This window comes from Erpetoichthys calabaricus, chromosome 5, assembly GCF_900747795.2.
Source record: "Erpetoichthys calabaricus chromosome 5, fErpCal1.3, whole genome shotgun sequence".
In the NCBI taxonomy this organism is placed as follows: domain Eukaryota; kingdom Metazoa; phylum Chordata; class Cladistia; order Polypteriformes; family Polypteridae; genus Erpetoichthys; species Erpetoichthys calabaricus.
The window spans coordinates 220,627,211-220,653,469 of record NC_041398.2 but is presented as its reverse complement, the minus strand read 5'-3'; the positions used below and the strand labels follow the sequence as shown (position 1 = coordinate 220,653,469).

Sequence of the window (26,259 nt, the reverse complement as noted above, 5' to 3'; positions counted from 1 at the left end):
AATAAAATCACACCAATGACATGACACAGCTAAACTTGTGTGACTCTGATCCCAGACAACAAGCCATCATGTCTTTGTAATGGACACTAAAAATAACAGCACTCACACAAATACAAATTAGACTGAAACATTAAATTAACCAAAGGGCTGCGGTGGGCTGGCGCCCTGCCCGGGGTTTGTTCCCTGCCTTGCGCCCTGTGTTGGCTGGGATTGGCTCCACCAGACCCCTGCGACCCTGTAGTTAGGATATAGCGGGTTAGATAAAGGATGGGTGGAGAAACAAAGTGAAAAAAAACAAAAATTCTACATGATTGAAAACCTAAATAAATAAAGGAAAATGTGCTAAGCTCAGGAGAAAACTAACAAAGTACAAGCATTTATCATATAGAAACTATTAGCGCATTATCATCGTCATTAGAATAAGAGTTGCAGGAACATTAGAAACTTGCTTATCTGTCACTGAATTTTTGTGCTCAAATTGTGTGGTTTGGTGGAAACATGTCCAAGGGATGAATGGTTTGATGACTTTCAACAAAAAAGCACTAAGCTTTTAGACTATTGTGACAAAGAAACAGCAGCAGCCAGGCATGGTACCTGCAGCTTATTATCATGTGTAAGTATTATTTACAACATTACAGTTCTTTACAAGCTCTTTCTTCAACTCTTCCACACTGCAGCCATAAACTGATGCAAGCATTAATGTCTTTTTGGATATTTACATTTTTAAAGGAACCTTATTCTGCGCCTCAAATAAAGGGACAAATTCACAGAATTCTCTTATATTGGTTTATATACAGTATGCCAGCAAAATCTATACTGAAATAGTTAAAAAAATTACATCTATGTCTCCTTAACCATTTAAGTCATAAATCACAGTGACACACTAATTATTGATTATATTTTCTGCACTTTCCACTGTTGCTGTTGGGCAGCAGCATATTTTTCAAAAATTGAAGCAAGCTTCCTTAAAATGAATTATACATGGGAATTAGGAACAAGTTAAAGAGGAAAACCAAGCATCATATTTCGCACAAGTTCTTTACATTTCAAAGGGTCCACCTAGCTTACTGAAATAGTTTGCAAGCACAATCCATTTGCAGTTTACTGCAAGAAGAATATATAAGGTTTAAAAGAACTGCTGAATTGTGCTTGCTTTTCTTTCTTTCTTTCTTTCTTTCTTTCTTTCTTTCTTTCTTTCTTTCTTTCTTTCTTTCTTGCTTTCTTTCTTTCTTTCTTAGCAGAACATGCTAGGACTGATGGGCAGAATGATGGATAGCTCTACTATGATAATTGAAAATGGAACACAATGCACTTCACCTTAATACTGTGGCATTCAGAACTGAAATAGACTCTTAAAAAAGAAATTAAGTTACTTGGTGCTGATGCTTAGCTGCACTGGGCTGATTCACTTGTTGAATGTAAAAATTCTGAAGTATGTGATATAAAATGGTAGAAAGTACAATCTGTACATTAAAATAAGTAAATGTGTTATCTATCTATCTATCTATCTATCTATCTATCTATCTATCTATCTATCTATCTATCTATCTATCTATCTATCTATCTATCTATCTATCTATCTATCTATCTATCTAGGTGACTTTCCTATTTTCCAAATACTTACTGATAGCTACATGTGCGACTGAATGCTATAAATAGCTCTTTCTGTATTTGAATGAAGTCAAAGTAGATCTCTGATTTTTATTCAGTTAGAAATCTAAGTCAGAGTCAAATGTAATAAATCAACTTTACAAGTCAACTAGATACATGATACAAGATACACAATAATTATTTAATTCATAGGAAAGTTAGAGTTGAAACATTGTGGCCTTGAACTTTCTAATTCATGACTATGTGAGCCTCTACAACAAGGGTTCCCAAACTTTTTTCATCCTCAGACCCCTTTACCAAAAACTTTTAAAACCGTCGACCCCCTAATTACATGCAATGGTTTTTCATATCCGCACTTGCTTTGATATGTTCGATAAGACAATGAACAGACATGTTTGTGCTACATGTATTTTCATGCATTCTTACGTGTGACTCTTTTAATGACACATTTTACCTTTTCGTTCGCAAATTTGGTATGTAATGTGTTTTTTTTAAATGATTTTACTTCTTAATTAGGTACCTATTGGAATCATAGATATTTTGAAGTAACAAACAAATAGCAGTAGTAAGGGGGTCTATTTTTGCTGTCGTTGACCCCCAAATTTTTTCATTGAAACTATCGACCCCTAGAAAGTTCAAATCGACCCCAGGGGGTCAATATCGACCACTTTGGGAACCCTTGCTCTACAACATTGTACAAATTGAGGAGATTGCTAGAGCTGATAAGATATTCTGTATGCCAAGTGTGTTAAAACCTGTACAGTGTTGAAAGACGTCAAGGTATTTCTTTTGTCAATTTGTCAATATAAATCATCGGCTTGTTCCAGATATTTTCTTTGTCTCTGCTCGGTTGCTCAGGGGTTTCTATAGTCTCTGTTTTTATGTAGCCATAACTTCCAATATGTAAGTGCATCCTGTAATCTGTTGGATTCATGTTTGTTGATGGTTTTGATCATTTGAAAATGTCAGAGCCCTGCAGAGTTTCCCTTAATCAAACCAAGAGCAGGTGAAGTTCCTTTATTGTGTCAGTTGCAACATATGGAATGACTGCGCCTTCTGTTCTCTTTGTTATTTCAATGTGGGGACATGATGATTTTAGTAGGTTAATGGTTTTAACTGTTTTTTTCCTGTTAATTTATTTTCCCAAGGATACATTCTCTTCTACACGCTTGACAAGAACATGCCAATTGATGACTGGGTAATGGAGTCCATTAGTGGAGACCGCCTCACTCACCAGATCATGGACCTCAACCTTGACACTGTTTACTACTTCCGCATCCAGGCCAAGAATGCAAAGGGAGTCGGCCCGCTGTCTGACTCCATTCTCTTCAGAACACCCAAAGGTTGGAAATGTCTCACAAAACTGTTTGTCAGTAGCCAGAGCAAATTTGTTTTTGATGAAATTACAAAAGAAAATGGACATTAGTGTTATTGTGGACAGTTTAGATAAACAAGCACAATCCTAATAGTAGGGTTGAAGACCCTCCTGGAATGCCAGGTACAGTATATTTTAAAAATGTTCTAAAGCCCTATAGCATAGCAATCAGCAGAAGTAAAGCATAAATTGATTGCAGTTGTTAGAAAGGAGACCTAGAAGCACTAGAAGTGGTATCTCAAGCGGCAAATCAATCATTCTCCTCTGAAAGCACATTTTAGACTTTTTCCAACTGATTAAAAAAAACAGGTTTCTTTCATTTACTCACAGACAATTTGTTTAACTCTCCACAACAATTTTGTCAATGCGCACAGCCAGAAAAACTCTCATCAATAGGTGCGTTTGGAAGAAGACACATTTCAAACTAAAAAGCAGATATTTTTTAAAATAAACAAAATGGTACATATTTCACATTTTCTTGTTATAGCTTTAATGTGTAATAAAGAGAGAGAATATGCTACATATAAAGATAGTTAAACAGATAGATAGATAGATAGACAGACAGACAGACAGACAGACAGACAGACAGACAGACAGACAGACAGATAGATAGATAGATAGCAATGTAATAATAATAATACATATATTTATATTGCAATCTTTCCCTTTTCAAAATGTAATATTATATTTTAGTATTTGAAGTGACAGTACTATTTAGATGAAAATGGACAGATAGCATTAGAACGCCATTGGACTATTCCTGTTACTTATTTACATTGATACATTTCTTTGTTGTTGGAATTCTAGCGTTTAACATGGGATTGTAAAAATGTATCACAAATCTAATACAGTTTTTCACATTAAATGTACGTTTTTTAATCTAGTAAATATTTCTGACGCGCTATTAATGCCAAATCAATACCACAAATGTATAACTGATGGCATAAATACACTGTATGATGCTTGTCAGCTTTGAAATGTAATTTTACAGATAAAATGTAATAATTGTAGATAAACAATAATAATTACCCGTTAGAAAAGAATTAGTGTTCATATTTTGTTTTGAAAGGGTTGTTTGGTGTCTCAGTATATTATACCACTACAGTTTTTACAATTTAGAAGCTTTTTTGGGTAATTCTTTAACTGCAGTGCTCATAGTATTTGATTTAATATATAATATTTGATAATATTTAAGTTAAGGATGTACTCCTTGCCACACTTACTTACTCAAGTATGGCTGTTGGGTACTTTAATACAACATTGCAGATTTTATTCTAATATTACAGTATACAATGGATTCAGAAAGTACTAAACTCTCTCTTAAAATCTCTCATTCATATAAATATTCACACTCAATAATGTAGTACTTTGTAAAAACCCTTTTCGCAACAATTACAGCTTCAAATCTTCATTGGTAAATAACTACAAGCCTTGCACACATGGATTTGGGCAAATTTACCTCATTCTTCCTAGCAGCTCCTCTCAAGCTCATTCAGTTGGATGGGAAACGTCTGTAAACTGCCATCTTTAGGTCTCCCTAGTTGGACTTTGCACTCAGGCTGTTTGCTTCGGGTCATTGTAATGCTGAAAGGTGAAGTACCAGTCTGAGGTAGTGTGTGCTTTGGAGCAGGTTTTCTACAAGGATCTCTCCGTTCTGACCAGTCTTCCTGTCCCTGTCACTGAGAAGAACCCCATAGCATGATGTTGCCATCACCATGCACTACCAAAGGGATGGTATTAGGCAGGTGATCAGGCATGGTGCTTGGAGTTTTTCCCTAAATAGTTCAGTTTTTGTCTTATCAGACCAGAGAACATTTTTCCTCATGATCTCAGAGTCCTTTAAATGTTGTTTGACAAAGTCTTAATGGGCTTACCATTCTACCATAAACTCCTGATTGAAGAAGTGCTGCTGAAAAGGCTGTCCTGCTGTCAGGTTCTCCAATCCCAGCAGAGGACTTTTGAAGCTCTGTTAGAGTAACCATTGGGTTTTTGGTCACTTCCCTTACCAGGGTCCTTCTTGCCCGGTTGGAAGACCAATTCTATGGAGAGTCCTGGGGGTTACAAACATCTTCCATTCCACAATCACTCTCATTGGGCTCCTAGGATCACTCAAAGCTTTAGAAATGGTTTAATACTCTTTCCCTGATCTGTACCTGCAATTTTATCAGAGAGGTCTACAGAGAGTACACAGTGTGTGCTCTTCTGGACTATATTCAATTAATTCAGTTTGCCACAGGAAGACTCCAATCATGTTTTAGAAACATAATAAGGATAATTAAAGCAAACAAGATGGACCTGGTCACAGTTTCGAGTGCAACAGCAAAGGGCCTGAATATTTACATAAATAAGAGATGGGAGTTTTTGATTTTTCATAAATATGGAAAACTTTCTGAAAACATAATGGCAAAGTGAAAATATTTGTACACTTAAAAATAAATATACAGCACAATAAAGTGTGGAGAAAGTGAAGGGGTCTAAATACTTTCTGAATCCACTGTATATGTCCATCTTTTAAAGTAATAGTAGAGGTGAGACAGCAACAGGTAGTTTTGTGCACGTTCATATATCAAGGAGCTACAGATAGATAGATAGATAGATAGATAGATAGATAGATAGATAGATAGATAGATAGATAGATAGATAGATAGATAGATAGATAGATAGATAGATAGATAGATAGATAGATAGATAGATAGATAGATAGATAGATAGATAGATAGATAGATAGATAGATTCCACATCACTCCATCAATTTTAGGCAACTATTTCTGTGAAGTGCCTTTATTGTAGTGTGACTGTGAATGCCACCATTTACAGTTACGTAGCTCCATGTTTGTATAGATCCCTAGAAAATTGCTCAGTCCTCCATGTTTCAACTTTCCAAAGCCTGGGTCTCCGTGTTTTTCTTCTAAACTTTATTTCAAATGTCTATTTAGCACTCCTTTCTATCATATTGGTTGACCCTGTAAATTATTACCCTCAGATTGCCCAGGCAATCACATCACAAGGTGGTCTCTCTCTCTCCTTCTCTCTCTCTCTCTCTCTCTCCTTCTCTCTCTCTCTCTCTCTCTCTCTCTCTCTCTCTCTCTCTCTCTCTCTCTCTCTCTCTCTCTCTCTCTCTCTCCCCCACCGGCAAATTCATAACATTAAAGTTGCTAAACATAATAAGACATCGTTTATTTTAAACACATAGACACATCTACCAAAAGATATAGACTTTCTAGTTCCAGTGTGGCTAGGGTGATGTAGGACTGTGATATTGGAGTTAAAAAATTACAAAGTGCTGGAAACAATATTGACACCTGCTTTGCAATCATGTGATGGACCGGTGAGGGAAAAGCCTTAATAGGCTACAGCTTGGTTTCACCTTTTCTCTTATTTGTGAAACAAGAAACAACAGAAAACATGAGCTGCTGTATATAGAGGCATCAGAAGTAAATGATTATTATATGAAGTCAAGAACTGAATTTGCAGCAAAATCTCTTTTCTTTGTCAAACTATTTTCTAATACTTGAAGATGTGCTCTCCCTTATCTGATTTCTCATCACATGTTTGCAGTTATTAAAATGAGAGCATTATCCAGATCCATTGTGCTTACATAACACACTTGGTATGGTGTTCAAACTGTTTTTCTTTTTGGAAAAGGTTAAATTCTCCCTTTGCCTTAAAGAGAAAATAGAAAGTGGCTGTATTCTGAAATTCTTTCCATTGTGAAGCACCAGACTCCCTATTTCCTCAATCTCTAATAACATCTTCTTTTCTTTTTCTTTTTTTCTACAGTGAACACCCTGACAAAATGGCTAATGACCAAGGTACTTTGTCCCCAATCTGTCAAGACATTTTTTTTTACCTGCTGCTCTTTATTGTTGTTCCAGGAATGAAGCACATCACCACTTTATGTGCTGATTTACGTGTATGCTCACTTCAGCATGCCAGAGCCTGAGTGATTATTGATCTGCTTAATAAAGTTACATATAACAAACCCAAAGGTTTACATTATCAGTAGAGAAAACCCCATTATGTACTTCTGTACTGGTGAAAGTCCAATGTCAGCTCATCTTCAGGAGATTAATTTTAAGTAACTTTGAAAGTCCATCTTTCTGGCATTTCATGTAAAATAATCCTGTAAAGTCAGTATAAAGAGTGTGGGTTTATTATTTATTCCTTGACTAATTCTGGCTTGAAAGGAGTAAAATATTAGCAATGGTGAAAACATGCTAAGCTAGTATAACAAATATTGATGAGTCCTACTAACAGCTTTGCACTGAATATCTTTTTCTGTCAGCTAAATATTTAAAACCAGAAAGCAGAAATCAATTATTCATTGCTTGTTGTGTTATTTATTTATTTATTTTTACCAGCTCTTATCTGGTCAGTAAGCTTATAATATTAAGAAAACATTTTCACATAGTGTCATGGGCCTATGTAAAACATACTGTACTCTTAAAACTTACAAGACTGAATCATTTACACTCAAAAATTATATTACTTTGAAAATATTCTGGCCTAAATCAGGGCCTTAATTATGGCTTTTGTATTGTACGCTACCACATGACGTTTACTTAAAACCATTTAAGAGCACTAGAAATGAACTATTTAAGAGCACTAGAAATACCTTCATACCTTTTATGATTTTGAATAATAAAGTCCTATGATGTGTATTTAAATATGAATAGCATAAGGTGCAGAATGCTTCAAATTTGACAGTTACCTGTTTGCTACTAGAAGTAGTTTTATGGGCAGCGCAGTGGTAAACGCTGTTTTCTCACTAATCCATTGTCCTGGGATCAAATCCCACTCTCGCTTACTCACATCAGTGTTGATTGCACATGATTTTCTTTGTGTCTCCCCCAGGTACTCGTTTTTTCTTCTACTATACTAATTACAGATTAGGCCTATGTCGGTGTGAATGTCAGTGTGTGTGCAACTGCACCTTGTGTTGAAATGGCATCCACTCCAGTGTCAGATATTTCTATTGATGTGAGAAAAAGAATTGACAGATTGATGCTAATTAATTATCGGTTTTACCTTTGGCAGTGACAGCAATTAATTATTTGGTAAGGCTCCCATGTTATTTTCCATGCCTTTCTCAGGGTGGTGTAGTGGCTCTGAGGTAGGGATCTGCACTGGCAATCGGAAGGTTGCCGGTTCGAATCTCGTAAATGCCAAAAGTGTTAATCTGTTGGCCCCTTGAGCAAGGCCCTTAACCTGCAATTGCTCTGTCCTGGGTATGATACTAATCTACATCCAGCCCAACATGTAGGGCCTCCAACCTGCAGAGAAAAAAAACTAGAGGTTGTTGGCAGAATTGGCACTCCAGCCACCATAAAAAACCTCACACTGGTTCCATTTCATCTCAGCTAGTGTGTTGCTGAGGTGTCACCTGTTGCATGGCTGCACTCGGGTCATAATCTGGGATCCTGATTTGGTTTGTTATGTGGTGGGTGCGGCAATGCTCTTTATCTCTTTCTCTGTCAGCTATTATATCAAGGTAAATAAAACACACTCATTTTAATAAACAAATTAATACAATTTATTTATAAAGGTTCATAGAAATGTGGTAACTACATATATATCAACATAGATACAATAGATACACAGATCACAATGCAAAACAGCTAAAATAGACAACAAACATGTAACGTCACAGAAGAGGCTTGCTGTTAACTGGCTATTTAGAGTTCTATTTTATCTTGCCACAGCTTTATGATATCAAGGCTTTAAGGATGATGTCCAGGGTGTGAAGTTGTGTTCTGTTCCTCCTGGTTCAAGTGGAGGACTCTTCTTGTGCTGGAGTGCACTCTCAGTTTTTGCTACATGGTTCTTTACCCGTGCTGTGAGGCTGCCTTCCTCAGCTTGCTGTTAGGCTTCTTTCCTGTGTCTTGTGCGACTTCATAGGAAAATGTGTTACTCTTTTTGGTAAAAGGGTGTAAACACTAGCATTCTCTTGATGAAGTAATAGCTGTGTCTCAGGAATTAATCACTGCCACAGAGCTTGGCTTGGCAGAGTGGGTCTTTGAGCTAGTTCTGGGCATCCAGCTCAAGTGAGTGGGTGACTTCTCAGCCTGAAGAGAGCAATTCACCACCTTTAATCTCCCTCAAAAGAGCACAGATCATCAACTTTCTGTTTCCTTGAAGAGACAGATGAAATAAATGTAGCTAGTTTTGAAGGAAGTTGTAACCTCTGGCGATAGGATCAAAGTCACTTCCAGTTATAGGTGCCTCATTTTGTCCATCACACCCAGGAGGTGGCTACAAACCTAAAATGAATGTCCAGTTTTGTCTGAGCTTCTGCAGAGGTGTCTGACTTACACCTTGTTATCAGATGAAGTCCAGAGCTGGCAAAAGTTCAGCCATTCACTGTGGAATGTCACTCTTGGTCAAAATGACTTTCTGCATCCCTGTTAAATCTGCTATTTTACAGGCATTATATGCCATTAAAAGCCTCACAAAATTGCCAATGCCCACTTTGTCCTACACCAGGGGTGATTACCACTGTATGCACAACCCTGAGTTGGTTAATGCAAGTTTGATATTGTTAAATTGTTTTGTGAACATTAGAGAGCAATCTTCATTTCAAAGAGCAGATTCTGTGCCAATGCTTCAGTACAATACCACTTCCAATACTTCTGTGTGACAATATCGTAATTAATCCATCCATCCATCCATTATCCAACCCGCTATATCCTAACTACAGGGTCATGGGGGTCTGCTGGAGCCAATCCCAGCCAACACAGGGCACAAGGCAGGAAACAAACCCCGGGCAGGGCGCCAGCCCACCGCAGCATCGTGATTAAATGCCTAATAATTTAGCCATCTAAATATACAGTATATTCAGAAAGTATTCAGAGCCTTTCACTTTCTGCACACTTTATTGTGTTGCAGATTTAATTTTAAATGGATAAATTCAACATTTTTTCACATCAATCTACATTCAATAACAGGTAATGACAAAATTAAAACATGTTTTCAAAAAGGTTTTCAGATTTATAAAAAATTAAAAACTATTATTTCTCCTTTATATAAGTATTTAGACCCTTAATTCAGTCTCAACAAGCTTTGCACACATAGATTTGGATAATTTATCCTATTCTTCCAGGAAGATCCCCTTAAACTCCATTAGACTGAATGGTGATTGGTAAACTTTTGCACCAGTCTGAGATTCTGTGAAATCCTGAGCATCTTCTCTTCAAGGACCTAACAGTATTTCCCTTAGTTCTTACTAAAAGCACCACTGAAACACAATGCTGACACCAACCATGGTTCACTGTAGGGATGGTATTAGGTAGGTAATGGGCAGTGTTTGGTCTTCACCAGATGTAGTCCTTGGAGTTCTGCCCAAAGATTTCAGTTTTTGTGTCATCAGACCACATAATGGTCTCAAGAGTCCTCTAAATGTCATTTGGCAAACTCCAAAGAAGCTGTCATATAAACTTTTACTCAACAGTGGCTTCAATCTATCATAAAAGCCTAACTGATGGAGCACTGATGAGATGGTTGTTCTTTGAACTGCTTCTCCCATCTGAAGCTCATTTAGAGTGACCATTGTGTCCTTGGTCGCCTCCTTAATCGAGGGAGAGTCCTGGTAGTTCACAAATACTGGGGCCACTGTGTTCCTGGGAACACTCAACACTTTAGAAATGGTTTTATACCTGTGCCTCAAACTATGTCTTCCCACAATTTGATTAAAGAGGCCTACAGTGAGTTCCCTGGACTTCATGACTTTGGTTTTTGCCCAGGAATGTGAATTGTGGGACCTTATATACACAGTGTCTGTGCCTTTCCAGACAACATTCAGTCAATGTAATTTGCCACTGGTGGACTCCAGTCATGTTCTAGACACATCTCAAGGAGAATTAAGCCAAATAGGATGCACCTGACCGCAATCTAGAGTGCCACAGAAAAAGAACCTGATTATTTATGTAAATGAGAGATTTCAGTTTTTTACTTTTCATAAATTTGCAAACCTTTCTGAAAACATGTTTTTACTTTGTCATTAAGGGTTATTAAGCATAGATTGATGAGCAAAATGGCAAATTTATTTAAAATTAAATTAACAACCCAATAAGGTGTGCAGAAAGTGAGGAGGTCTGAATACTTTTTTGAATCTACTATATTAGACTGATGCCTATGCTCTAATCAAGTGAAGAAAAAAATTAAATCTTCATAAATTTCAGTTTTTGCATTATTGCCTAGTTGGATATTTAAGCATGAATCTTTTGAGTATGTTTTTCTCCTGTATTGTCCAGAGTAAATTCTACTGTATGGATGACATATTTTGCAACCTGGCTTAAAGAATGAAATTGAGAAGGCACGTTTCACTCAGGAAAGGAGCCTTTTATTCAGTTCTGTCCTACAGTGGATTGATGAGCTCAATATAACAGTATTTTTACACCTTGGGCAAGATAGGAATTAATTCTTTGTTCTTCAATCCCAGTAATGTTTCCCATTAGTCTTTTTCGAATACTGACATTAGCAGCGTAACTGGGAATAGAGACCGCTACATTGGTCGGAGGCCCATCACAGAAGAACGGTTAAAAGCAAGGCAGGTTCATCATCTGTCATGCTGCGAGGTCTTGTTATTTAGCCTTAAGCACAATTGGATGTTGATGTTTTCAAGGTATTTGAAACTTGTGCTCTTAGCACTATACCTTGGCCCAACCAAACAATGTGAACTTCATATTACAATATAGAAATACAACTCAGTAAAACCAATAGTAGCAAAAAGTAGGAAATGTATTTGAAAAGAGTCTTATTGAAAGATACTTATGTAAGGGTATTGATGATGATGAGGCTGAGTCCCTTCCAGCCTGACTGCATAGCTGCTTAAAACATTTCTTCGATCGGCTGAGGTCTTTTATATGCAATTTCAGTGAGAATGCAGACATCTGGTCTGGGTGACTGTGAGGGTCGTCTCTTTTGATTCTTGTGTTTTGTCTGTGCGGCATACATCCTAAAATTAAAGGGTCACTCCAAGTGGAGTTAACAATGATTACATGAATGATTGATAACCCTAAAACCGTTATCATGTTTACATTAGAAAATTGTGTTCTTATCCCAAGCTGATGCCCATGCTAATCTGAATTACCACCAGGCTAATAAATGAAGTAAAAATTACAAGTTCAAATCAATAAATATTCAAAGCTTAAAACAATGCCTAGTTCAATATGGCTTGTGTGAATGCTAGGTGGCACTGTTGCCTCTTTAAACCCAACAGACAGACGCTCAGGACACCAGGTAAAAGCACTCAGAAGTATTTTAACACTTTTTCTTCTATAAACAGTGCCCCTAAGCACCACAGCCACAACTAATACAAGTAAATGCAATAATCAACACAATTCTCTCTCTGTCTTTTCTCCTCCACACCTCCCAGCAAGCTTTGTCCACCTCCACCCGACTCTGGCTCACCTGCTGGGTGTTTCACAGTCCTTTATATAGTCCTTGACCCGGAAGTGCTTCTTCTCTTCCTCCCATGTGACTTGCCAGCACTTCCTGGTCAGATAGAGAAATCTGCCAGACTCCATGTCCCATAGTGCCCTCTGGTAATCAGGGGCACTGCTGCAGTCAAGGGAAGCTGACATCTAGCATCTTGGGGGAGGCAGTGTCCTAGAAAAGCTACCTTCTCCTATCCTTCCATCTCAGGGGCATCCCGGCCGGGTTGAGCTGCCAGCCGTCTCTTACACTTGTTTGAAAAGCAATGATCCAGTGAGTTAATCCATCTTAAACTAGTCTTACTTTTTATTGCAGTCCATCTAAAATTCACAATTCAGATTTGGATTGTTTGAACATTCATTCTTCAGTATGGCTATCGTCACACATGATACTCCAACTCTTAGCCTCTCTTTGAACCTGCCTTCTGCCTCTGACCCCTACTACCTGAGTCTGTTGTATGGCAATGACTCCTGTGCACTGGTAACATGATGGAAGGCCTGGGACATATACTGTATAGGAGAATCAAGCACAATTTTTTCACTCAAGCATTTATAGCCTTGCCTTTTCAACAGACAGTATCCAATTCTCCTTGGTTGTAGTAACTTTGCTTCTAGTGTTTTTAATGTTTGTTTTTTTTTTGGATTTTGTCTTTTATCTTGAGCTTTTTGGAAACTGTTGTCTAAATCGTTTTACCTTCTCCATTTATAACTGCCAGCCCGTGTTTAGGATTCTACTGTGTGGATTATACTTGTTCAAATAAATCAATTGTATTTTTTGATATTTTACATTTTCAACAATCCATGTCTGCTATTCTTTTCCTAATATGGATCCTGCTTAGAGTGTGTGCAGTTAGCTGCATTTTACAGAGTGGGCAGCTTTGCAGCATTCTGCTGGTCCACTCTCATGTGTGGAAGCACTGCTATCTGTGAACAGCACTATGTGTGCTTTTTACTTTTCTCACATACGATGTATAGGGAAATTATTGTAATTGTCCAAAAATTCAATATCGAGATTTTGATAAATCTCGACATTTTAGACCTACCCTGACTTTCTCATATACGAAGTGTAGGGAAAGCATTGGAATCCGTCCAAAAATTCCATTTTGAGATTTTGATGAATCTCAACGTTTTAGACCTCCCTGAGGTCCAAAAATACCATTTTTGGAATTATGTCTGTGTGCCTGTCTGTGTGTGTGTGTTTGTATGTAAACACGATAACTTGAGTACGCTTTCACTTAAATCAACCAAATTTTGCATACAAGTATTAGGTACAAAATGTTGATTTCTGTCCACTTTTGATCTATTTCCGTTAACCAGAAGTGGTACTTCACCTTTAATACATGCAGCGGCAGAGTCCGATTTATTCTTCTGTGACTTTGGTGAACCAAAGCGTACCTGACAGTGGGGTGTGTTCATGTCCTTATCAAATTTGCAAAGAAATTTAACCAGACATACAAAAAGATGTAGCTCTGCTAGAGAAAGTCCAGAGAAGAGCTACTAGGCTGATTCTAGGACTAAGAGGAATGAGCTTTGAGGATGGATTGAAGGAGTTAAACTTTTTCCGTTTAAGCAAATGGAGAGAAAGAGGGGACATGATAGAAGTGTTTAAATTTACATGAAAGGAATTAGTACATTGAATCTCAGTTGTTGCTTTAAAATAAATTCTGCATCAAAAGTCTGGGGATATGTTTGGTAACGTGTAAGGGACAGATTTTGCACAAATGTTAGAAAGTTTTTCTTCATGCAAAGAACCATAAATACATGGAATAATTTACCAAGTAGTGCAGTGGAGAGCAGGAAATTAGGAACCTTCAAATCTAAACTTGTTTTGGATCATCTAAGTGAGCTTGTTGGACTGTTCTTGTCCCAGTTTTTTTTTTTTTTTAAAGTTCTAAAGCTCCAAATTGAGTGAGCATGTGAATTTGCCCCATGATAAACTGGTGCTCCATCCCAATTTACTACCTGTGTTGAACTGGATGTTACTAGGATCTGGTCAGCTTACCCATGATGCAAAAACTGGATTCACTAAAATGATGGCTGGATAACACTGAACTGTTAACATCCTGATTTCTTATAAGCTACCAGCACTTAAACAAGCATGATTTTAACATTAAGACATACATACATACAATTGTATAATGCTTACTGTGCAACATAAGCCCATTCATTTTCTTTTTGTAGGTGGGCATTTACATTTATTAGAAAATTGACATGTACTCCTTGAAATCTTAAGACCTTGATCCATGCTTACCGATTCACTGCTTTGCCATTTCCATGACAAAAATATTGACAGTAAATTAATTTTCAACCTCTGCCTTTTCAGTTTCAATAATTAAGAGACCAGAGGGGAGAAAAGAGCAGTGAACAGAGGACTCTTGACCTCTTTGTAGATTTCTGAACAGCTTTGCTTATCTCAAGTAAATTGTGTCATTTGGATTCCTTTCATGCCATTCCTCTAAAATACCTTTTTTACTCTTTAGGTCGCCATGGTGACGGAGGATATTGGCCGCCTGACACTAATCTGATTGACAGGAGTAGCCTTAACGGTAAGCACTGGGACTAAATTAAACCCAAATCTTGCTACCATAGAGTTTCTTGCAGGGATTATTGCTTTTTTTCATGGGACTGCTCGTTTCCATAATGCACCACATTTACCCAATCCAAAGGCTGACATAAACGGGTGCAAAATTGCCATTCTTATTAATAATTGAGACATTACCTTGAGTAAAACAAGTGAAATATTTTATCACTATGGTGATTGTAAATATTAGAATTACAATATTATTGAATGCATTATAGTTGTGTCTTGACTTCTAACCTTAATCTTCCAAAGCTGGTGTAGCATTGTGGTTTTGTGATCAGCATTAGTGCCTTATTGCTTCAGGGGCTGACAGTACATGACCTGCAAGTCATTATCTGTGTAAAATTTGCAGTTCTCCCTGTGTCTGTATGGGTTTTCGACTGAATGCTCTTATTTCCTCCTGGATCCCAAACAGGTACATATTTGGATGACTCGCAGCTCTAAATTGGCATGGTATAGGTGAATGTAGAAATATGTACAGTATATTACAATTAATAGCATACGCTCCAGCTTTCTGTTACCCTGGAATAAGTGGGATCCTAAAATGAGTGGATAGATGGATTTGCCTAATCTAGGCTGTTGTGGTGCTACAGTGATTGCCAGTTCTTGTCTTTTAAGAGTTTAAACACCTTCACCAACTCTATGTGGATATTCACCCTAATGCCTGTTTCCTTCAACAAACAGGGGTACGCATGTTAAGTTAATGGATGATTGTGCACAAGGTCTTGGGAACGTGTGCATGAGTGTGCCCTTTACTAGCATTTGATCCAAATTTAGTAACAAAAAAACTATTTCTTAACTTCAAGAAAGCAATAAATTCTGTTATTCTTTACATGTGGAGCAGAATAGCTTGTCCTGATTTTATTTGTTTTATTATATACTAGTCATTAAGCCCGTTACAATAACGGGCACTAGAACAGTAGTCCATAAACATTAGTAGGTACAGTCTATATTAAATGGCAAGGGACCTTTTACCTCATTAAATTTTTTACGTAAAATGCATGTAATTTTCTCTGACAGTAATACTGGCTTTGCTGTCCGTAATATGCTTTTAATTTTCTGTGACAACAGTGGGCAATCAGCAGATTCTCCCCAGCAACTGATGTAATGTGTGTGAAAATAAATCTACTTTTACTTTACACTTTACCGGGCCAAGCTTCTTAATCGCAAATCTGACATCCTCAGAGTGAACACTTGCACAACAATGGGGAAGCTAGTCTCCGTGTCTCAGTACCCGATTGGATTTTTCGTGTTTTCTGTTTTAGGTCTTACCTCATTTACCGAAATCCGATTGGATCTCCTGCGCGATATTTTATAGGTCCCGCCATCTCTGTCTTGTGTAACGTGTCAGGTGGCCTTTGAACCATCGCTTCGTGCCCCATGCATGCACACTTCACCAGAAGACACGGACACATGGACGCATACAGGGATTTTATTAAAGAATTAAGTGTGGAAAATTCACTTAATCATCATCTAAAAGTCAAGAATATCTATGACATAGAGACTTATCACTTTGCCAAGTATTATTTTGTTTTAGACATAACATAGGATTAATGTAGTGTACGAAATCCAAAAAATATAAAATCTATATACAGTGCCTATTTGTTATGGGCCAGTCTTACTAACAAATAAAATATTAATTCAATATACCCCAATAAACATACTGAGAATCAGAAACTTATTCAGTAGATTCTTGTAGTTAGGTCATCTCCATCTTGACCTTGTACACACTAGGAGTTTACAATGGCATTTCTTTGTATCAATAGTTTTTACAGGTAGCTTTACCATCTCAGACTGGACTGCAGTAAATGTTAAACGCACATGAAGTATGGATGAAAACTGCCAGAAGAGAAACTGAAAGTTATTAAAGTAGTGTACACTACGGCAATACTAAAAGGAAATGGACTGTCTATAGGACAGATACTGGGTTCAGAAAACAAAATTCTGCAGCTCATCACAAATGAAAGCAACAATCAGAAGCAACATTTACTTCTATAGCACATTTTCACACAAAGAATGTAGCTCAAACTGCTTTACAAGATGTCAAAGAAATTAGATATGAATATGAATGAATAAATGACACACAAAATAGTAGATCAATATGCACTTAAATAATACAGATATTAACCTGCATCCTGGTAATCTGTAAAGAAAGAAGAGGAAACTGTTTGCCCCTGTTCAAAACTAAAGTTCTACTCTGTCGAACATTTACTTAATAATAAGGTACTCTGATAAGAACTATATGGAGACTCAGAGTTTCCACTTTACCAAATATGTGACCATTCATATTCATTTGCTCCTTGTATCTATTTGTTGATCCTCATCCTGATCGGGTTTAATCGGGAAATCACATTTGTTTTAACATGTCAAAAAAAAAACAATCCTATAAACATGGCTTCCAATCTCATGCCATTAATGACTATTTGATGGGCAGGGCATACTTTATAAATCAACAAAACATTGTCAAAACCAGTGATCAGCAACATGCTTGAAAGCTCTTTCGTGACAACTTCCTGTCTTTTCTCTTTCATTTTTTGATTACTGTTATGTTTCTAAAAGAGTTTTTGGAAAACCATTGGTGAGAGCAGCTCCTTAACTTATTAGTGTTTATCAGTGTTAAAAGAGAAGAAAGACTGAAAGAAAGTGCTCACTTGGCCCTTCCCACTACCCGCCCTGGCGACTTTACATCACATGACTAAAGACTACACTGTGTTATTAAATATAGGCAGTAACATTCTAAACCAATTATAGTATTAGCGTAAAATCGGCTCATGAAGAGCTTCTATTTGTCTACTTTATTTTTTAATATACTCATTATACATAGTCCTTGTTGCTCTAATTAATTGAGTAATGTTCGTAGCTGTAAAGAAGAAACAATTAATTATCATTTATGATGCTTCATTGTCATTTATTTGGCAGCATTTTCAGTCTGATTAGTCATCAAGAGATTATGTTTTAATTCTAATTCAATCTAATCTAATCTAAACAAAAGCAATCTAATTTAATCTAAATAAAAGCAGCCCTGAATTTATTAGGGAGACTTCCAGAAAAGAGGAAAAATTAGAGACCATCATGGCTAATTCTGCTCATCCTCTCAGTTTCGTCATGTTAATGTCATGATTTGATTCTGTGTTGATTATTTGCAATGTTTTTGTTTTGCTTTGTAATGTCTTGAACTTCATTTTGGATCCTCAAATGGCGTCATGTGATGCCATTGTTAGGTCTAGGAATTAGGTTAGGAATTGTTAGATCCACTTCCCGTGTTTCTAGACGTGTGGCCTCTGAGGCTGTGACCCATGATTATCCACACAACGTGATAAAAGGATAGCTTTGAGTTAATTTCCTTATCCAAACTGTGCATACCAAAACTCTTCTAGAAAAAGAGCCTAAACTACCTTGTTAACTCTCATCTTGTATGTTACTTTCATTTCGAACCCTTTTTGTTTTGTTCTCTCAACTTTTATACCGACTTCTCATTTTGGGCTTTGGTTTCATTTTGTTATCAGCCTTTTATTTATTTAGTTTTCTTCAGAAATGTAATTATTCCCCTCCTGGATGAAGGACTCATGGAGTGTCCTACACAGAGTTAGAGCAAAGCGTGACTTGTAAATCCAGTTGCAGGTAGATTGATAAATGCCTCCAACTCCCTTACCAAAACCTACATTCCAAAAAGCAGCACTTAGCAAAAAATTTGTGTCAGTGATAGTATTCCTAAAACTTGAGGGCATTTGCAATGCTTTGTTTAAAGAAATCTATTTATTTCTTCAAGTCACTAATTCATTCTTAAATGGCAATTTACAAATAATTATCAAAATATCAAATATACAGTAATCCCTCCTTCATCGCGGGGGTTGCGTTCCAGAGCCACCCGCGAAATAAGAAAATCCGTGAAGTAGAAACCATACTGTATGTTTATATGGTTATTTTTATATTGTCATGCTTGGGTCACAGATTTGCGCAGAAACACAGGAGGTTGTAGAGAGACAGGAACATTATTCAAACACTGCAAACAAACATTTGTCTCTTTTTCAAAAGTTTAAACTGTGCTCCATGACAAGACAGAGATGATAGTTCTGTCTCACAATTAAAAGAATGCAAACATATCTTCCTTTTCAAAGGAGTGCGCGTCAGGAGAGAGAGAGAGAGAGAGAACAAAGCAAGCAGTCAAAAATCAATAGGGCTGTTTGGCTTTTAAGTATGCGAAGCACCGCGGCACAAAGCTGTTGAAGGCGGCAGCTCACACCCCCTCCATCAGGAGCAGGGAGAGAGAGAGAGAGAGATAGAGAGACAGAGAAAAACAAACAGGCACAAATCAATACGTGCCCTTCGAGCTTTTAAGTATGCGAAGCACCGTGCAGCATGTCGCTTCAGGAAGCAGCTTGCACAGAAGGTAGCAACATGAAGATAATCTTTCAGCATTTTTATATGAGCGTCCGTATCGTCTAGGTTTGCGAACAGCCCCCCTGCTCAATCCCCCTACGTCAGGATCAGAGAAAGTTAGCGCAAGAGAGAGACGGAGAAAAGTAAGTTGGGTAGCTTCTCAGCCATCTGCCAATAGCGTCCCTTGTATGAAATCAACTGGGCAAACCAACTGAGGAAGCATGTACCAGAAATTAAAAGATCCATTGTCCGCAGAAATCCGCGAACCAGCAAAAAATCCGCGATATATATTTAAATATGCTTACATATAAAATCCGCGATGGAGTGAAGCCGCAAAAGGCGAAGCACGATATAGCGAAGGATTAATGTACTCAGAGTACCTGGCAAAGACAGGTAATAGAATACCTTAAAAACGTTCACTATCACTTGCCCTCTTTGCCCTTTCAGTGCCTTTCCTCTGTATTCATGTGCCTGAACTTCTCTTCACAGATGCTCCCTTTCTCGAGCGTCTTCTCGTAAAGCATTCTTCCAATATTCTGTTATTTTCGAGGCATCTTTCTCGCCTGCTGTCCAGTTTTATACTTTATATTTTTTGAATGTGACTCTCTCAGTGTGTGTCTATAATCCTCCTTGCGTGTCTCACGCTCACACTTCCTGTTTCTTCGTGTTACCAAAAGCCAGACTGACCAATCAGATTGCCCTGAGGGACTGGACACACAGACCTTAGTGTTTTATTATATAGTAGATTAACTGCATTATACTTTCCAAGATATGTTGCCCTGGAGCACCTTTACTCCATTCCATTGTGATAAGAGGTGCTTTCTTGCCCACAGGTATCAAAATGTATGAAATGTCCCATCATGCATGTCATTATCCTACCTAATTAAACACATTACCTTAGTGTCTGTCTATCTGTCTGTCTGATTGGGGGCATTTATCTTTTAAAAAGTATAAGGGAAATTTGTTAGTTACATTTTTCAAATTAAAATACTCTTTTTATAATTCTGGAAGCTAAGAATTGAGGTCCAGGTCACAAGAGATATGTGAAGTGACAAATATTTTCCTAATGGAAGAAGTGTCACTAAACTGATTAACATGAAAATATAGCAAGAATTTTAAATTCGTGGAATCCACCCATCATTGCACAAGACTGTTTCTCAACATGTCATCTTGCAATACAGAAATAACAATAATGATTATAATATTGTGATTAGTGCAGTAAAAATCTCAAATATATTTGCAAATGATCATTGCTGAAAATACACGTTGTAATGAGGGATGTATGGATCAGCGTATCAAAGTGAACAGACGCCTAGAGAAGATTTCCATAGACTCAGCCCTGGGATTTTCTTTACAAGCAAACGCATAATCCTCACAAGTATCCCTATGCTGTTATAAAGCAACAAATGCAATAAGCATAAGAAGATTAACCCCTGGCTTTATTCACAGCTTTTCTTATTAATGACTGAAACTGAAAGCATTATAACAAAACCCTTTTCCTGAAAATTAGACTGCTGAATTAATGTCTGGGAGATTACACAATATGGGTTAAATCATCACATCAAATTGATATTATTTTATATTTCTAATCACTTTTTGTTTGTGTGGAACTAAAGTAGTCTCAAAGGACATGTTTTATAACTGCTCTCCTGCTGTATCTGCCAAAAATCAAGTGTCCTTAACTTCATTGAAAATTGTATTTTCATGTAGTGACGAGGTCTTTAAATAACACAATTTCAACTAGTTCAGAGGTCCAACTTGACAATTAGATTGTAAAAATTAAAAAAGTAATTTAGCATGAATAAATATCAATGACAGTGGATTAGCTGTACCAGAAAAAAAATGAAAGAAAATATAATTTAAATATTGTGCTTTAAAGTTTCCTGAAAAGTTTTTTTTTTGCATATTTATTGACTGTGTGGAGAAAAGCATATCTGTAGTGTAGTGGTTTTCATTTTGACTGATTTGACAACATCACGCTGTATCATTTGGCCTGTGATATATCTGGTAGTATTCTGAATAGACCCAGAGCTGTCATTTATATTGCTGTACATGCAAAAAGTGTTTATTTGGCAACTACTGTTAGACAATAATATCTTCTTCTTCTTTCGGCTGCTCCCGTTAGGAGTTGACACAACGCATTACTTTTTTCTATATCTTCCTGTCTTCTGCATCCCATCACCTGTATGTCCTCTATCACCACATCCATAAACCTTCTGTTAGGCCTTCCTCTTTTTCTCTTGCCTGACAGCTCTAGCCTTAACGTCCTTCTCCCGATATACCCAGCATCTCTCCTCTGCACATGTCCAAACCAATGCAATCTCGCTTCTCTCTGACTTTGCCTCCCAACCGTCCAACTTGAGTTGACTCTCTAATGTCCTCATTTCTAATCCTGTCCACACCCGGTGTAAATCTCAACATCTTTAACTCTACCACCTCCAGCACTGTCTCCTGAATTAATTAATACTATAACAAAATATCTGCACAATTCTCAAATTCCACTAGTTGGGTCAGATGAGCAGATTGGAGACAGGCAACCATCTTGAGCCTGCTGTTGAACTCCTATCTCTATAAAGGGATGGCTTGAACATCTGTATATCTTTTAAGCAGCACCAAGTACTTCCTTTCACCTTCTGTCTCTCTCTTCCTTTATCATTCTTTCAGAACTCTGGCATCTGTTTCTCCCCACCAGTCAAACGTCTGTCCCATATCACATCATAAATACACACTCAGTTCTTGTCTGGCAATAAGGTAACTTTAGACCCGATCATCTGTTCATTTCTTTGTTGTTCCTAGTTTGCCTGGCTGAAGCTCTTTTTTCTGTTTCTTTAAAATTTATGTTTATCATTACAGTATTTTGTTTGAAATATGGTGTTTCTGTAATTTTACCAAGAACTTAATGTCTATCAGCCGTATGTTCTACTTGCTTCATATGATTGATTAATGACAGATGCATCAAACTGGAACTTGGAAATGCCATATAAATACACATGTACACCAATATTTTACAGCTTTTCACATTGTCATAGTTGTTATTTTTGATGGGAAGTATGAAAAGGTTGTTTTATGAGCAAAAATTCAGCATCAGGCTGTATAAATTCTCCTCCCACCATACAGTACATACACATATGCATAAATATAGGTACACATTGAACTGTATACAGCGATCTTACCATTATTTAACATCAAATTATTTTTCCCACGAAACAGTTAAGAACTCAGAAATAATGAGCAGGAAAAATGCATTGCAAAGTGAGGGGCCACATCAAGATATGTGATTGCTGCAGCAGCTTTCTTAAATACACTGGAAAGTCGCCACATCTACAGGAGAGAGAAACCATCAAGGAATGAACATTTTTGCACAGCTATTAATTAATATTGTTATATGGCTGGATTTTATCCTAGAGAATTATACTAATAATGGTGAATTTTAAGACTGACAGAATTTCTGTATGAAAGGAGTCATTTAAACTTAAAATAATACCCAGTTTGATGAAGTCATAGCTACAGTATTAGAAGTAAAATGGGCTCATTAAAGCTCATTGTATATAGAGTAAAGAAAAACATTTGACAAGGTCATTATAAAGTGTTAATGTCTTTTTCAACTAAAATGTGTTGTGAAGGAGAGTAGCCGGGCTACATCGAAATCCTCGGAGAATATCTTCCTGTCTGGGAATGAAATGGTTGACAGAAAATTGAATACTAACAAGTCCTGCAAATGTGTATGCATGTCATTATGTGTGTTACACTGATTACATGGCCTCTTCAGTTACAGAATGGGGCTTAAAAAAGAAGTACTTACATTATAGGGTGTTTTATTAGCAGCAAATAGAGGCTGAATAATTAGCATTTTATGTCTTTTAACTGCCTAATATAGTGCAAAGGTTTTGGATAAAAGTCTACACTTTTGTATTTAGATATTGTTATTCTATCATTGTTTGGAATATTGTATTTTGCTATATTTTCTTTTGATTACATGTCATCATAAAAAGTATTCCCACCTATATTTTTGTTACCTACATTTAAAAAGATGTATCCTCTTGTGCCAATTTGGCAACTTGTTCCTGAGTTTCCCCAGATTTTAACTAGAAGCGAGTTTCACTTCATTGTCCTGAATTAATGATACGCAATAACTACAGTGGGACACTTCCTTGCCCAAGTTTTCAAAAAGCCTCTGGTGAATTTGATCTTAATATTTTTACAGTAGCACAGTTAGTTCACTTGTTGAAAGCTAATGTGCTTGGCAGCTTGTGCAGGGCACAGTTCATAGACAAGCAATTTCATCTCATTTCTGGTTTGATTTGTACTTTTTTCTTATATGGCATAGTTCCGTTAACAATCCAAAGTACTGGACACATCTGCAAATATCATACTGTATGTTTTAAAACAAATCATGTCACATGCATTAAAACACAAAAAAACAATACAAATTGATTTTACTGGAAATGCAGGAAATTGAAAATGCAAGGACAATGGGAAAGACTCAGTAAGGGTGACCCACTTACCAACAGTTGTAATTGAAGTATGCCAGTCTTAAATAGTGAACTTTTAACCTTGACTCTGCAGAAAGATTACTCCAATGTTTTGGGCCCTCTATCTAAAGAGTCAGTTTTCTATAGTAATTCTATTTATCCCAGAAATATTAAGACCTGTCATACTCTCTGGTGCTAATAGGGATCTATGCCAGTCTACTACTAGGGAGTACTTGATGCATGCTATGATTTATTTCCAAAAGGAGGGCCAAAACCTTATAGATATCTTCCCAAACTCAAAGAAAACTACTACTTAATATCCATCCATCCATCATCCAACCCGCTATATCCTAACTACAGGGTCACTGGGGTCTGCTGGAGCCAATCCCAGCCAACATAGGGCACAACTCCGGACATCAGCCCACCACAGACTACTTAATATGTCACGTATTTATTTATTTCATAACATCAAATAACTTTATCTATTAACAGACAAAGTTATATATAATGCATATATGAAACAATTCATTAATAGTTGTATTGCTGTAAGCTTCAACTCTCAGAAAAGCTATTACAATAAACAAAAAACATCCAGTGAGCAGAAGTTTCCTGGTCAACAGTACCTCATCGTTGCGAGAAGTTAAAGTAGAATGGTCTAATGTAGTCAAGTAAATAGAAGAGTGGTGTGGAGAAGAGCATCTCTGAACTCCCAATGCTTCAAACATTGAAAGTGACGGGCTATAGTAGCATAAGACCATGCTGGGGGTCCACTTAGGTCAGCTGAGAGCAGGAGAAAGAGATTTCAGTATGCATAAGATCAACAAAAATGGAAGATTAAAAATTGGGAGTCACATTCAAATACTCAATCCTGCCTTGTGTCAACAATACAGGCTGCTGGTGCTAGTTTAATGGTGAAGGAAAAATTTTCTTGGTGTATATAAGGCCTCTTAACACCAACTAAATGACATTTGCATGCCACAGTGTGTACAAGATGTTTTGCTGAATATGTGCATCTCTTTATGAACGCGGTGTAACTGTTTTCCACCAAGACAATACACCATGTCACAAAGCACACATGCTAGTTCAGTGAACATCACAGTATTTTCAGTTTACTCCAATGGCCGACACAGTCTCCATATCTCAAATCAACACAGCAGTTCTAGGATGATATAGAATGGGAAGTTGGCAAAATAAATATGTGGCCAACAACCAAGCAGGAACTATGTGATGCTATTGAGAAAACAATCACTAAAGGATTTTTCTAGTATACTGTTAAATGCATATCTTGTGGGAATTCAAGCTGTTCCTGAGAAAAAGAGGCAAAAGTAAACTGGTACAAGACTACTGAGTAGATGTGCACCCCAAATACAGCCCTGCACTTTAGGAATTCGGATTTCAGGGAATGATTGAGAAAGTGATATATTGTTACAACTAGAAGACAGAGTGAGGAAGTCCAAATTATATTTGTATCATGGAGCTCTAACATGACTAAAAAATATATTTTTATTTGTTTTTTTTACACCATGGCGTAAAATATTCAGTTAAACTTGTAGAATATGAGAAGATGATTTAAAATGCTGAAGATTGTTTAATAATTTACTGTACATTAGAGATGTGCATATTTTTAAGTAGCCCAAACACAGCCTTGGTAAAGTTGAGAACCCTATACCAAAAAAAAAAAAAAGACAAACATTAATTTAAATAACCAAAATACCAATTTAACGTGGAAAGTAAAAGTAAAGTGCACTTTTTGCAACTGATTAAAAAGGTTTTTGTTCAGCTCCGTTTTGTTTTCAGCTGGGAAAAGTAACAAAGAGGCTTTAATAATGAGTCTTGCAAGCCATCTAAATTGCAATGCAGTTGACGTCAATATGCTATAATTACATTTAGAGGAGTGACACTTTCAGAATGCTAATTATCTTCAAGCAAGAAATGCTAATTGTTTCAGCGCATTACTGGGCTGATAATTTATTCGGCTAACGATGTCTGCATGATGAAGTCTGTGATAATAAAGCAAAAAAAGACCTTTCAAAGGTGCGGAGAATGTGAACCTTGTTATCTAATAAAATACAAGGTGTCTTTAACCTACCCTGACTGGAAAGCAAGTTCAGGCAGAGCTAAATGAGTTTCCATATTATACCCCAACAACGCTTTCAGGAGCTCCAAATCAGAGTTGTGCATATTACAAACAACTGCTAAATAATTGGCCCTCTAATGGTTATCGCTTATTTAACAAGCTCAAGAATAAATAAGCCATGAGGAGGTCAGCACCTCGAACAATTATAGTCATTCGGTAAGTAATGCCCAAGGGAATAATTTTAGGCATATCAATGAAGTAGAAGTGTACCAGGCAGAAAAAGAACAGGGTTCTGTGAAATATCCTGCCATCTAACCACTGAGCATATGAGC

At 37.0% G+C, this 26,259-nt stretch overlaps 1 protein-coding gene across 1 annotated transcript in view; it reads left to right on the top strand.

Annotated features, from left to right (window-relative positions):
- The window catches only part of dcc (DCC netrin 1 receptor), an 899,751-nt gene that overhangs the window by 779,557 nt on the left and 93,935 nt on the right, over positions 1-26,259 (top strand). Inside the window, exons 20-22 of the mRNA XM_051928027.1 lie at positions 2,760-2,976; positions 6,767-6,798; positions 14,898-14,963. Of these exons, the coding sequence (XP_051783987.1) occupies positions 2,760-2,976; positions 6,767-6,798; positions 14,898-14,963 (315 nt within the window). The remainder of the gene's footprint in view (positions 1-2,759; positions 2,977-6,766; positions 6,799-14,897; positions 14,964-26,259) is intronic.